A 14,071-nucleotide genomic window follows, 5' to 3' on the forward strand; every position below is an offset into this window, starting at 1 on the left:
GATAGTTGATCAAACAGTGGCTATTGCTTCTTAGCTCTAAACCCAGTAATTTACATTGCTGTAAACAAAAGACTAGTAATGGAGGAAGTGATTATTCATGAATACTGAAGATTTTTTAAAATAAAAAATTGCAGACTGGGGGAACATAATGTCATGCAAAAACTACATTTGCAATAATCTTCCATAGGGACACAAAAAGGATTTCATGGAACCAGATTCTTAAATGTTCTGCAGTATCACAGGGCACACCCAAGCCTTTGTGTTACTCTCCCAATTTTCTTATGAGGTCAAAACCTACTGCTCTGAGTGTGCAATAAAATGCATCTGCAGCTCTTTGCTTAATTTTAAACAGAAAGATAAGAGTTGCCTGTAGATAGCCTTCCCCTCCTCTGCATGAAGAGCACGCACCAGACTCATCTTACATCTGCTCAAGGGCACTAGCAAGAGAGCAGAGTGTGTGTAATGCAGTGTTGGCAGCTCCATGTGAGAACAGGCACTGTTTTTGGGGGTTTTGTTTCCAGCTGAACTGCATGGTCTGAATAAGGGGGAAATGCCCATCCCTTAATCATAAAAAGTGTTACAAAGATACTGGTGAGAAACTGAGACTGCTTTCCAACTGTACCCTTGAAGAGGTTTCTTCACACAATCATAGCAGAATACAGGAAAAAGAAGGGAGAGTAGCATTCCCAAATGACACAGGAAAAAGAGCAGGAATAGAAAAAAAAAAAAAAGAGATATTCCCATTCATTTCAACATGCAGATATTCCTCCATTCCTGCTTCATCTCCCACACGCTGGCACTGGCAGCATCCACTCACTGGCAGTAGCTGCTCATGCCTGCATAGCTTCCAAAATGGGTTCTTCTCCCTTCAGTTCCTACTTTTTTTCTTCAATAAGAAAGAGTTCCCCCCCTTCTGCCACAAATAATATTCAAGAAGGAACTCTTCATCAGAGATTCTGTCTCTGTGGATGGTGGTAACACACAAATGCCACCTGCATTAGTAACTGTGCTCCATGCACTCCTTGCCCCTTAGGAACCACCCTGTGGCTGCTCTCCAAATTACAGTCCTCCAGTTTCATTCTCAGCTACTGCTCTTCTTCATTCTTGTTTGTGCAAGGTAAAACAGACAAAAAGAAACACAGAGCCTGGACATTTTCGTCAAACCCCACAGAAGTGAGAAAAACCTAGGTACACCACCAACCCCGCACCTGCCTTGGAAAGGAAGGAGATGAAACAGCTGAAGGATAAGGACAGGCACAGCAGAAGCCCGAGCTACACTGTCCTTTGTATTCAGAAGGTGAAGGCATTTTTTGTTAAAGCAGGGGGAGGCAGAGTGCTGGGAAAGCGAAGTAGATGGTTTTACTCAAAAGGATTTTTTCCTGGATATGCTGAGGAAGGCAAAGAGGCTCACAATCTCCAGGCCATTAGCAAAAAGGTGGAAGCTCTGCACACTGACTTTCTGAAGAGGGAGAAGCCCCCGTTTTCGTACATCTCATTACCCAGCCCTGCATGACTTTGCACAGGATAGCATTAGGCAAGTTGCTAGGTTGGAGCACACTCCTTCGAGCTGCTCACAGCCCGAGAAGCCTGCGTGTACCTCTCGCTTGCACATGGCCTCTCTGTGCTCAGGAATCCAGCGTAAGGTTTATATCATCCCACACAGAGGTGCAGATGTTGGCTTCCCAGAGCAGCAATAACATGTCTCCTCTCTAGTAAGTTATGTTGTTTTCCCAGCGTCTCCTCTGAAGTCACTCTGGCTGCTCCTGGTTCTTCCACATCTCTATACACCGTACACTCACACATTTTGTTCTCTTTGAGAAATTTTGGCTGGAGACTGTAGGAATGTCATAAGGCATATCTGTCCAGATTTTGAACTTGCCTAAACTGGCCAAGCTCACTCAGAGTTAGCATTTTCTATCTGAGCAGGATCTGTTTCATGATCTCTTACCAGCAAAGATAACACTAGTACAGTTGTTACATTGGTCATGTAGAAATATTGCTGCAAACGAGTCATTTATAGTAGAGATGGGGGTGTAGAAATGAGTAAAAACTTATTTTTCTTTCATAGTATTGTATTTTGACCTGTTTTAGTAAGTTAGCAGTTACAAAGCACTGTAAGCAGCCAACATGGGCCTATGTACTCACACATGTAAGTAATGATCCTTGTTGAGACATGATTCCAGTACTATAAACCCTGTTCTACTGAATTCATTGAAATTGCTCCCAACTTCTATTACCATAAATGAGAACAGAATTAGGTTTAACATGAATATGCAGCCCTATGCATATGCAGTTTTGCTATGTATTGATATATATGTGTGCATAAATCAGCTATGCATGGAGTGCATATACATATTGTCATGCTTATAAATCAGCAGATTCAAATAAGATATTTTCCTAGAAAACAGCTTGTATAATGACTATAGTTAGAAATAATAATTTTGGAATTAAAATGAGAACTCAGATTGAAATCTTTTTGTCTGCTCAGTTTTACTGCAGTACAAGTTGCTCAGTACAGACCTTAACAGTAATTTATTACTTGCAACTGTAGGATCCTCTTTTTTAAAAAATTAGGAAGCCATTGCAGTTTACTGTGGTGACTGAACAAATGTTAGGACTAGCTGTTTCTAAATTTGAATGGCTACAAAGAGGAGGTAGAACAATCCAGGATAATTCAGTTCATCCTTGACAGTCACCTCACTGGCTTTAGGCTTCAGTGAGAAGGGCAGACCGGGCTTCTGGTCTTGAGAAACACTGGTCTGTGGTAGGAGATATACAGACAGGGAGTGAATAGGAAATGTGTTACACATCTTAAGAACTTACAGTGTGACTCAAAGACTGAAAAAGTCAGGGCAGGGAAGCTTCTAAGTACAGAGCTCTCTCTCTCTCTCATACCATCATGTGACAGGGTAAGGCTTGAGATTTTTCTAGTACATGGTGTGTCCACCTAGGACCTTTTTTCAAGCAGCCATCAATATGCTTTCCCAAAAAGTGGTAACTAATTCCACAGTCCAACCCTGACAGTTTCTCAGATTTGAAATGACCTACAGAGCATACAGTCTTCAGTGACTGCCTCTACCTCAATTAGCAAGCTTCTAAAGAGTGGCAGATGCAGGAGTTAAGGACAGCAGCAATATTACAAAAGTAACACATATTGGAAATCCCTACATGGAGCGAGCAGAAACAACAGAACAAGAAGACTAGTGACCAAAGACTAAAAAGACTGAAGCAAAGAATCAACTCACACCTAAGACATGTTTGGATTGGCCTTAATTTATTGAAAAAGAAAAAAAAAATTCAAAAACTTGTAGAATGATGCTGATATATGGTGCTCCTCACAGTTCAAACTAATGAGAGTTTTGCTGGAGACTTTGGCAAGCACAAGTTTGACAAACTCTTTCAGTGCTGCACTCAGCAGTCAAAGGAACTTCTCTGCTTATTAAACACAAGCATCTGCAGTCCATAATGGATAGTAATTCCCAGTCAGTTTTAGCAGTTTAGGGTAGGAGTTACAGAGACACAATATAAAAAGCCACAAATGCTCCCATGAAGCTTTAAACCAGTGCAGAATTAGATGGAAGTGCTCACCAGAGAGGGACTGTCACTTCATGGTGTTACTTTCCTTTGCCTTGTTATAGACCACACATAAAAGTGGAGGGTGCTCACAGGGAACAGAGCAGAGAGAGCTGCAGTTTAACAGGGTGATCTTTCAACAGTACATTTCCAAGTTAGCAACCTCGAATAATCCAAGGAATGCTAAAAGGGAAGGGGAGCCAGGGGGTGAGGGGTGAAGGCAAGAGGAAATTAAAAGCCAGTTACCTTTAGAAACATGCTTGCTGAGGTTATGTGGAAATCTCTCAAGCCAGCAAGCTGTTCAAGAGTTTTCCAAAAGTTTTCCAAGTCATTCAAAGCTGACTCGATCATGCTATGCATACTTAATTCAACTTCAAACCTTGTCTTGCCCTCCCCTCAGATCAGGGGGACTGGCAGTGAATGCTGCTCTGAACAAAACCTGTGATCCAACCTACCTTCTCTTACTGCACTGTTGTCTCCTTCCCAGTTTGAACTCTCATTTCAGCTTGGAAATGAATACTCACTTGCAGGCTGAATGGAATCCTTATGGGCTGTATCTCAAACTCTGAAGGTGTTTTTAGTTTAGCCGCTTTTCTTAAATCTGTGCTCACTGATTAATCAGAAATTGCTCGTGAACCCTTTTCAAGGAGGACCTGGCACCCTATTTAAAAATCCCTGGATTAAGTCCAAGTAGTTTAGCTGTTTTTTAGGCTTCCCTAGTCAATGCAGGGCATCAGACAGGTATTTTCAGAACTTGTTTCTCCACTTTGCTGGGTTTTGCAGTGTATAACTTCAGCCAAGATTCATTAGAAACAACAGCCTCTGGTTTTGCAAAAGTTCTTTTCAAAGTACTGAGAAAACTGGGGCTATAAAAACAGATTCCTTACACTCAATTCAAAATAGATTTCTGCAAATACTCCTGTAAGCACCAGGACACTCGCTGTTCCAGAGGGACACAGATTTGCTACCACAAACTATTCAAAATACCTGTGTTCTGAAACTGGATGCTCAAACACAGTGGCTACCCCGCAGTGTGCATCTGTGCCTTCTCCTTTGGAGTCACAGAAAGATGACAGGATCTAGTTTTTGAGGCTCTTGTTTTCTAAGGAAGAAGAAAAAAAGATACAAATAATAAAAAAAGGTGCAACATAATTTGAGTAGCAAGGGTGGGCATGTCCAGGCCCAGTTCACATCTCAGGCAAACATTTGAGCCCCCAGCTGTACATACTCACAGATCACAGATGTGAACATCTCTGGAACTGAGCCTCAGCCAGGGGAAGCTGCTTCAGCTTTCCAGACCAACTCTGAAAAGCTCCAAAAATAATGGTACTACTATTCTGAAGTGAGGTTACTTCCTTCAACATCTGTGGTGAATATGTGATACGGGCTGCTATAAGCATCACACGTATTTAAAACTAACAGGAGATGTCAAGGCTTGGTCCAGCCACATTGTGGTCATTAGGAGGAGGGAGCTACACAAATGCTTCATGAGATACATATGCTGCTCTAGGGGTACTAAGGGGTAGCCTATTCTGAGAAATCTCCTATCCTATCCAGATTTTTGAGAAGTAACACACCCCCTCCCCACCAAACCCTTCCAAAATAGAAAGAATAAAGAGGGCACAAAACATCTTTCAGCGTAGTTCTCCATGATGAAGTATTTACCTTCTATTTAGCTGACAGCTTTTATACCCTTGCCTACTGCCCAAAGGGAAAAAAAAAAAAAAACAATAACATATCTGACAACATTTATTACATTATTTCTAATGGCTCATTAAAATAATGACATTTCCTTATTATGGAACAAGTCAGTACCATTGTCAAACCAGTGCTCTCTACAGACAGAATGTATTTTCACTAATTGGTTTTTTTAAAATAAAAATTAAGAACAGCAGTATTTTCAAGCAAAAAAAGCCTACTTTTCTGAATCAACCAGAGGCATTATCATTGGATTTTATTAACACATACAAAATTATTAGGGTATACAAATGTGTTTCTTTTTGACACAGTGAAAACTAAATAAATGGGCATTACAACATTAGTTTACATCACATTTTGTTTCAAAAAACCAGATAATGATTAAACAAAGAGGTTTATATATACATATATATATATATATATATGTATTAAAAAAAAGAGCTTGAAATAGCTGGAAAACAAATAATTGATTTATACTATCAAAAGGCTGGGAGCAATTGTGTCTCCTGTGATTGTGCCCTTAGCTTTCAAACTATGACCCCCACTGATACGAGTTTCTATTAAAAATCCAAAGAAAACAACAATAAAAAACCTCAACAAAACAAACACCACCCTACTCCCCCCAAAAAACCAAAATACCAACTCCCCCCAGAACACAAAACCTCAAAGCAATGGCACAACTTTCCGCAGGCTAGTATTTTTTCCTGACGGCTTCAAGCACGAATGGATTATTTTAAATATCACATAAACCTACAGTAAATTAAAAAAATAGAAGATTACTTTACACAATGCATGGAAACCATTTCTAGTGAGCACAAACATTTACAACTGTGTCATGTTTTTTCCTTGCATAACCCATACTCACACACAAACCAGTTTTCAAAAGAATTGGTGAAATATTCAGTCCACATTTGTTTCTTTTATACAATATGAAATGGTTACAATACCATAGTATTTTTTAGAATAAATTAAACATCAAGACATATGGCAATAGCATTGTACTATTCTTTCTACATACATATGAAATCCTGAATTTCAGTCTATTTTTATTCAGTCACAAAAAATGAATAAAGACTAAGATCCAGTTATACTGGAAAACTAGACTAGTTCTAGAAACCACAAATACTGTAAGCACTTTGGTATAATATGTACAGATTGTGCTGTCAATGTCATGCTTGCATACTAGAACTGATCAACAGATTTCCACTGGTGGAATAAAGTAAAAAAGGTACTGTAAGACTTGCTTTCTTATTTCTTTTCCTCTTCGCAAATGATTAAAAGAGGACACAACACAAGTACACACACAGCATTTGTGTGATGTGACTACAAATTAAATATTAAAGTGTTTTTTAAATACAATGCAAGGCCAGTCTTCTTAAGTGCATAGAACATAATGCAGAATACTGTTAATTACAGGGGCAAGTACAAAGATATGAAACATTTTAACAGATATTGAAAAAAGTTCTTATAAAAAAGAGGTGTTAATGAGAATAAGCATTCTTCTATTGTTACAAAGATCAACACGTTTTATCCCCCATGGGTAAGAGAAACTAACTGCTGCATCCATAGATATCTACTGCATCCATTTTATCTCTTTTTCTCAGAGGCTTAGAATTGCACCCTCAAACTCTTAAGCAGTTTGGATACTTGTACTTGGCTGGGATTTTTTCTCCTTCCCTCCCCCCCCATTTTAAACAAAACTTTTCTCTTCCTGAAAGTAGAACTCAAAAAGTGCATTTTAAATTAAAGGGCTTACTTCCTCCCCCCTATTTTATGGATGCATTTTTTTGTAGTTTAGAAATTTTAGCTTAATCTATTCATTCTTTCTACCACTACAGTTTATCAGAATGCCTTAGATTTATTCAGGCTATTCTGCCAACAAGTTAAGTAGCCCCTTTTCCTGCAAAGCAAATGGTATTAAATTCTAAGAAATCCAAAATACTGTAATCTTTACTCAGGTGAAATGCAAACTTAAAGACTAAGGACTGCAGGATTTTCAGAAGATTTGGGCTGTATGCAAAGTTTTCTCAAATTTGTATTTTCTCTTTTGGATTTTGGGATATAGTTAAGTACAAATATTCTGTTCTACTAATACTGTAAGTCAGCTTCAGACTAAGGTCTCAGGAATGAAATGGTAGCCTCAAAACTCTCAACCCATCCAGAGGAAACTCAGTCCAATCATTACTCATTTCTTACACAACACAACAACTCATTTAACATGTAAACACAAGCAATGATGGTTCTCATTTGAAGCTCCTACTGTGGCAAGTAATACTTCACAGGTATCAGAAACTTTAGTTAACGTCTCCGTATTTCCCCCATTTCTAAGATGCTTTCTTTTCCTTACAGAAGTTTTAGCTGTTCCACATCAAACCAAACGATTGCACAAAAACTACAGCACCAAGCTTTGCTAACAAACTGCTGGAGAGCACACACAGTAGAAAAGAATTTGACTGTGGTCGTTGAGTGGGCTACAAATCAAATGAGCTTAAATAAAAGTAATGTTAACACATTCCTTAATTGAAATGATTAATTCTTAGCAGAAATAAATTAAGATCAGTCTGATCTTACTGTAAGCTCGTTGGTGACCCAGCCAGACTTTTGTGCAGATTGGGGTTTTGACTGTGCCTGTTCCGACTGCGAACAGAGGAAAACATTGTGTTGCAACCTGGGACTTTGCATTTGTGGAGCTGGCGGAGATGCACAGTTTTGTAATGAGCCCTGAAAGTTCCTTTATTACTGTATGTTTTTTGACATATATGACAAGTTATTGGCAAACAGGAAGGTGAATTTGTAAAGTTTTGATTAGCTTTCTCAATTAAACTACAGTCTTGGTAGAGTTCATCACTGGGCATTAGGCTGGGTCCTTCACAGCTTTCATCACTATCATCCAAGGGCATGGTGCATATTTCACTTCCTCCGTCAGAATCCCAGGAAGAATGAGCACTGCTCTCAGATTTAACGCTGGATGTAGTGCTTAGATCCAGAACAGCTCCATCATTTAATGGATCGTATCCATAACTCTCAGAACAGGGTTCTGTAATTTTGCTCATTGGAAAAACATAGCTGCCTGTTCTGTTCATTCCTTTGAAGATTACAGAAGTATGTCCAACGTGTTGTTTTAAAGAGACATCTTGGCAAAACTCCTTAGCCATGTCTTTCAAGAGGTATGTTGCATTGAAATGGTTGCTGAATTCCAGTGTATCTTTAGTCAGAAGCTTATGATGAAGATTTAGGTTTGAACTATGTCTAGAAGAACAAAGACAAGCTTAGCAAGAAAGTGTTTCGCCTCACTTAACAGCTGTTTCATAATGATCATAAACAAAGGAAAGGAAAATCAGTATTTAGTAGCATGCATGAATTGTATACTTCAGATTTGACCAACTGCCACACTGGGAGTGCACATGGACAATTTACACATGTGACGGTGTCTGAACTTGCTTGCACTGGGATATACCAGAATTAACTCTACAGCAATCAATGTTTCAGATGCTCTCCTGCATTAGGGATAGCTGTCTGCTCTGCTAGATCTAGTGCTGAGCCTAAAAGAGGTGGGGGACAGACTAAAAACCTGTAAACGGAACTGAGATCAGAGAATTGACTGAGGTGGGTAAGAAACAAGATTCTTTCCCAATGGACAAAGCAGGAAAGGAGTGACACCTGAGTCTGCAAAAAATGTTGATGATCTCAAGTACTGTAACCATGTCCAGGATGCAGCTGTACACATCAGTACAGAGCTTCTTCATGACAGGAGTTTCCTTGAAAAAGGAATATTGAATTATATGCAACTTTCAGTTATCACATGGGCATCTCTGGATTCAGTTTAAAACCACCAAAACACACAAAATCACCGTTCCTCACTGAATACTATCAATCAGCTCATTGGGAACTTACAGGCTCTGTCTAGAAGGCTGAGTTTATTGTAACACTGGCTAAACATTAGTCTTTCTCCTTGCCATCATGGTTTAATCAGAACCATGAATTGTTCAAAAGGGCACAGAAATATTTAGCACTTGTAGTCATAGTACTCTATGTTAAAGTCTAGGAACTTCTGCAAAGTTGCTCCAAATAACTATTGTTTTGCACAACGCTGTGAAATGTCTTCTGAGCTGGCTTGCCTATTTTTTTTTTTTTTTTTTTTTAACATAGGTGCTTTTGGAAGATGGGTTAAAACTTATCTCAACATACTGGTGTGGGAAGGAATTTGTGGCATGTGAATGCAAATCTTACTGCTGGCCTTCTTTGCTGTGACCCATATCGCAATTACAGTGGAGAGGAATTCACATCTGGGAAGATGCAGGCAGCAGGGTATGAAGCCCTGCCAGCAGCAGATGAATCTGCACATCTCAGATGCAGTGGCCAGTCCTCAGAGACCAGCTCATCCTCTCTCTGGATTGCATCAGCTGGCTCCAGCACTCCTAGCAGATTACAGACAATCTAAACCTTGTGTCACTCTGAACTACTATCCAGGCACGCTTCCTGCAGCCAAGAGCTGCTCTAACACCGTTAGGGAGTTGGAAAACTTGTAATGTTACCTATCACTGACCGATTCAGATACATCACTGATGGTCAACAAAAAAGCTTCGGTTCTTGTTTCTCAATTTTTGTTCATAATAGGCTGAAATAAAATGAATTACAGCAATACAGTACTGAAATTAACATTAAACTGAATCAAGCTGATGCTATAGCTTAGAAATTAGTGTTTAGTATCACAGAAAAGCACTACTGATGTGGATACACACCAGATAGTGTCAGTTTGACTACCACTGCATAATGTTAATTTTGTGCTGACAAAGACTAATCTTGCTTTTCTTACGGGCTTTTTCTCATCAGTCTGTTCCAAATCCTTGAGTAAAGAAAGGACAACCGAAGATTTCCCAAATTGACCTCATTGCTTTTTCATTAAAAAACACTGTATATATTAAAATACACATGAAAGTGCATATCAAACATGTAAGTCCACACATGCATCTACTGGAAAATTGCTGAATTCATACCCTTGTGGCTTTCCCTTTATGTACTAAAGTATTCTTTCAACTACTCCAGTCTTTATCTGTTATGAAATTTTCATGGTTTTATTTAATACCTTGTAGTCTAGTGGAAAGGAAATGTTTCTTTCAATGGATTTTCATTTCAAGAATGTTCTGATAAGTTATCATACCTGTTATACGAGGATACACAGAAAATATTTGTAGGCTCCATTCCTCAAACACTCATTTTAATTTCAAATTAGGCTCCATTGTGATGGTAAAATAAGTACAATTTTGTTTATAATTTTCTTACCTGTCTCGACTTCTACGAGAAGGGAAAGCAGCATTACAGCCCTCAACTGTGCAAATATGCATTTCTTTGAGATGTACATTTTTGAAATGCATTTTTACACTGTAAGGGTTTTTAAAAGTCTTCTTACAGATGTCGCAATGAAAGCGGCTTTCTTCCTTCTGAATCCCTAGTGCATGTTGACTGACATGATCCATATCTTTAGAGTCTTCAAAACAAGGAATGGCAGCACCCCTGTTTGACAAAGTGCTGAAAAAGCCCCCAGTCAGCAAGTGGTGTTGCAATTCAGGGCAGTCATTTTTAGGAATCCTGTGCTTTGACTGCTCTTTAATATACATGGGGGGTTCAGTCATTGGTTTTATAACATCACTGTGGTGGTGTTTTGGATCTTCATATATTATCTCATTGGAAACTATTTTTAAGGGTTGGTTTTCTTCTGGTTTAACCTCTTTCTCACAGTGTTGCAATTCATTCTCAGAGATATCCTCGATGTATTTGTTATTTGGCGCAAAGACAGATTCAAAATACTTTGGGCCCTCTACCCCAGAGAGAGATTTCCATGAATTACCTGAATGGGGGTGCTTTTCCACCCTGTCGGTCACCCGCTTCTGTATCTTATGCTCACAGGTCTCAAGCTCTCCATCGCTTACCACCTGCAGACGTGAATCATCTTCAGAACTGGCAACATCGCTACTTTCATTGGGTGTCTCAACAGCTTCTTTCTCTATCTTAATGGGCATACTCGACTTACGAGATTTCTTCTTAGGGAGCATGTCAAATGGCAATTCATTGGAAACAAGCTGCTCTGGTATTGAGGAAGAAACAAGAGGCAGAGAAGGAAGAGTACCTGGAGTATTGGCAAGCTCAGCTGGTGTGACTGGACTACGGTAAAAAGGAAGAACAGGCTGTACTGTCTTCAGGTTTGGAAAGAGGACACCGTTGTGTCCAATACTGGAAAATCCAGCCTGGCCTTTTGAATCTGTACAAGAGCTGGCATAGCTGGAAATAGTTCTGCTATCCGGAGTTAAAATTGTAAATTCTGTCCTTTTGCTATCTCCAGGTCCAGCAATGGTCAAACCATTTCTTAGATCTTTATCCCTGTTATTTCTGTTCATTGGCATATGGAGTCTGGGGTTAGGATTTGCACTATGACGATTTCGACTACGCAATGAGCTAAACACCATGTTGCAGCCCTCAATGGTGCATTTGTGCTTTATCTTCAGATGAACAGCATTGTAATGTATTTTCAAAGTACCTTTGTCGTAAAATGTTTTTTCACATGCAGTGCAGAAGACACGCCCTTTCCTTGGCCCAGCATTTTTTTCAACAGATTTAATTTTGTTTTCTGGAGATAGTGCTGTCATTTCAAGCTTTGTTGCTGTATTATGTGAACTGGAATCACTTAAAAGGGCATCATCTTCTGTTTTAGTGACATCTGGACCATTTATGCTCCTCTCATTTTCAACTTGAAATGGTGCAGAACTAGAAGTTAAGAAGCTGCTTTCAGAAAATGGTATCTGAAGATCTTGTTTGGTTTCATTGCTATGGTCTTGACCTTGCTCAATCAAATGTCTTTCTGGTGGTGAACCTATCAAAGGTGGAGGCACTGGACTGAAAAACTGAAACGGCAGCATGAAAGCCATGTTATTTACAATATTCTCAAAGGGATGAATGTTGGTGGGACTCATTTTGTCCAAGGAAGCAGAAAAATTAGGACTGTGTGGATTGCAGCTCTCAATGAATGCCCTAATATCCAAATTGGCAGTTGGTGGTGGTATTATGATCGATTGCCCTTCTTTCTCTTGAATTGCCATTAACTCTACAATGGACTTAGTTTCTCCAAAGCGAAGAAACTGCTGCAAAGTAGCCAGTTCTTCTTCAGTGGTCATTATGCTCCAGTGATCCAGCACCTTTCCTGAAGCATCCTAAAGCCAAAAATATTTAAATGAGTTAGACATTAGTTAAGGCAAACAAAAAACACCTCCCCCTCAAATGTCTCATTTTTTTCAGGGACTAAAATTTCTTCTCTAGCAAAACAATACAAACATTGAATTTAATGGGATTAATATGAAGTCTGTGATAATTTCTTCCAAATGTTACCACGTTGGTGATATTATTTCTTCATGAACTAACAGTAATACTTTCCAATAAACTATTATTTTTTCACAGAAATTAAGACAGGTTATTTGAAAAACAGATAGTATCTTGTAAGCACAGACAGCAGAGATGGAGCAATCAGACCAAGATTTAGCTCCTCATTTAAGTCAAGTATTCTTTCATTGCAAGTTTAATAATCTTCCAAGCAACTAAGATCAGAGAACAAATGAACCTGTATTGATCTATTGCCAGTTTTCACAGAGCACAGCTGTAATTACACTAGTGTTGGAGTTCTTTCAAACTCTAGCTATGCCTAACTTTTCCCAATAACTACAATAAATATTTTATCACAGAACATGTATTTGATGGCCTACTGAGATTTTTCACAGTGCATGTAAGAGTTTCTAAGATGATGAAGAACGTAACATTATAAATTTTTCATGTGATAGAGGTTCAAGGTAATTGATTCCATATTTTTAATCCTAACACTAAAAAGCAAGATTATCAAGACCATTAAATATTGATTCATGTCATAATGTAAGATCATAATGTTACTTTACATAAAAGGTAACTTCCACAGCAGCAAGGACTAACATCAGTGGAAAAACATAGGGCCAAATACACTCTGGCTGCAGCTTCAGTAAGGTCGGTAGCACTATACCAGAGATTAATATTGTCCCTAGTGTTTTAAATAATGGTAAGTTTATTTCTTGATGCATTATTCTGCTGTATAAAAGCAAACTCACTGTTTAAATAATACTGGAGCAAATTCTAAAGCCTTTACTTTGATACATTACCAGTAACTGTTGATTTTTATTTTTGCTTACCTTTGTTAGATTTGAGCAAGTGGAAAGATTTCAATTAAGTCCAACTAAAAAAAAGAGTCCAATCACCAGAAATTCACTCTTTCTTTTCTGGCATTAAGCTCATACAGGTCTATTACTGCCTTTCAGATGCGCCACACTGTTAACACATTGTGAACCACTGAGAAGATTAAACTAGAAAACTACTTAACTGTCATATTTCTGTAAAAAAGCCCCTCTAAATACCTGTATCACATATCCACGTATATAATCCTGCAGTGTCCAATCCAGAGCATGGAGAATCTGTATCACCTCTTCCTGCTTCAGAACACTGAAAAGCCGATCGAGCAGAATTTTAAGGCGCACAGGAATGGCTTGGGTTCCATACAACATGAGGCTACTGATATCAAAGACAACATTGGATTGAACTATTTCTACTTGGCTTGATGGGTAGAGATTTGGAATCCTTAGTTTGCTCAGGGCTGAAAATAAAAATCACAAAATGTAAATAAACTTGAGTCCCGAGAGAGAGAAAATTGAATGCAACTAATATTGGTGTGGGGGTTGAGGGGTGACACAAAAAGCATGTAATAGTTATGAGGATCCTAAACGGTTTTCTA

The 14,071-nt window shown here is 38.8% G+C and overlaps 1 protein-coding gene across 4 annotated transcripts in view; it reads right to left on the reverse strand.

The window, feature by feature from the left end:
• Positions 1-5,304: 5,304 nt before the first annotated feature.
• Positions 5,305-14,071, reverse strand: part of BNC1 (basonuclin 1) — a 74,693-nt gene continuing 65,926 nt past the window's right edge. For all 4 annotated transcript variants that reach the window (XM_032123052.1, XM_032123054.1, XM_032123053.1 and 1 more), the window contains 3 exons: positions 13,698-13,933; positions 10,555-12,476; positions 5,305-8,520 (listed from right to left, as the gene is read on the reverse strand). In XM_032123052.1, coding sequence (XP_031978943.1) covers positions 7,839-8,520; positions 10,555-12,476; positions 13,698-13,933 — 2,840 coding nt within the window. In that variant the 3' untranslated portion in view covers positions 5,305-7,838. The remainder of the gene's footprint in view (positions 8,521-10,554; positions 12,477-13,697; positions 13,934-14,071) is intronic.

Source organism: Corvus moneduloides, chromosome 13 (assembly GCF_009650955.1).
Source record: "Corvus moneduloides isolate bCorMon1 chromosome 13, bCorMon1.pri, whole genome shotgun sequence".
Classification (NCBI taxonomy): domain Eukaryota; kingdom Metazoa; phylum Chordata; class Aves; order Passeriformes; family Corvidae; genus Corvus; species Corvus moneduloides.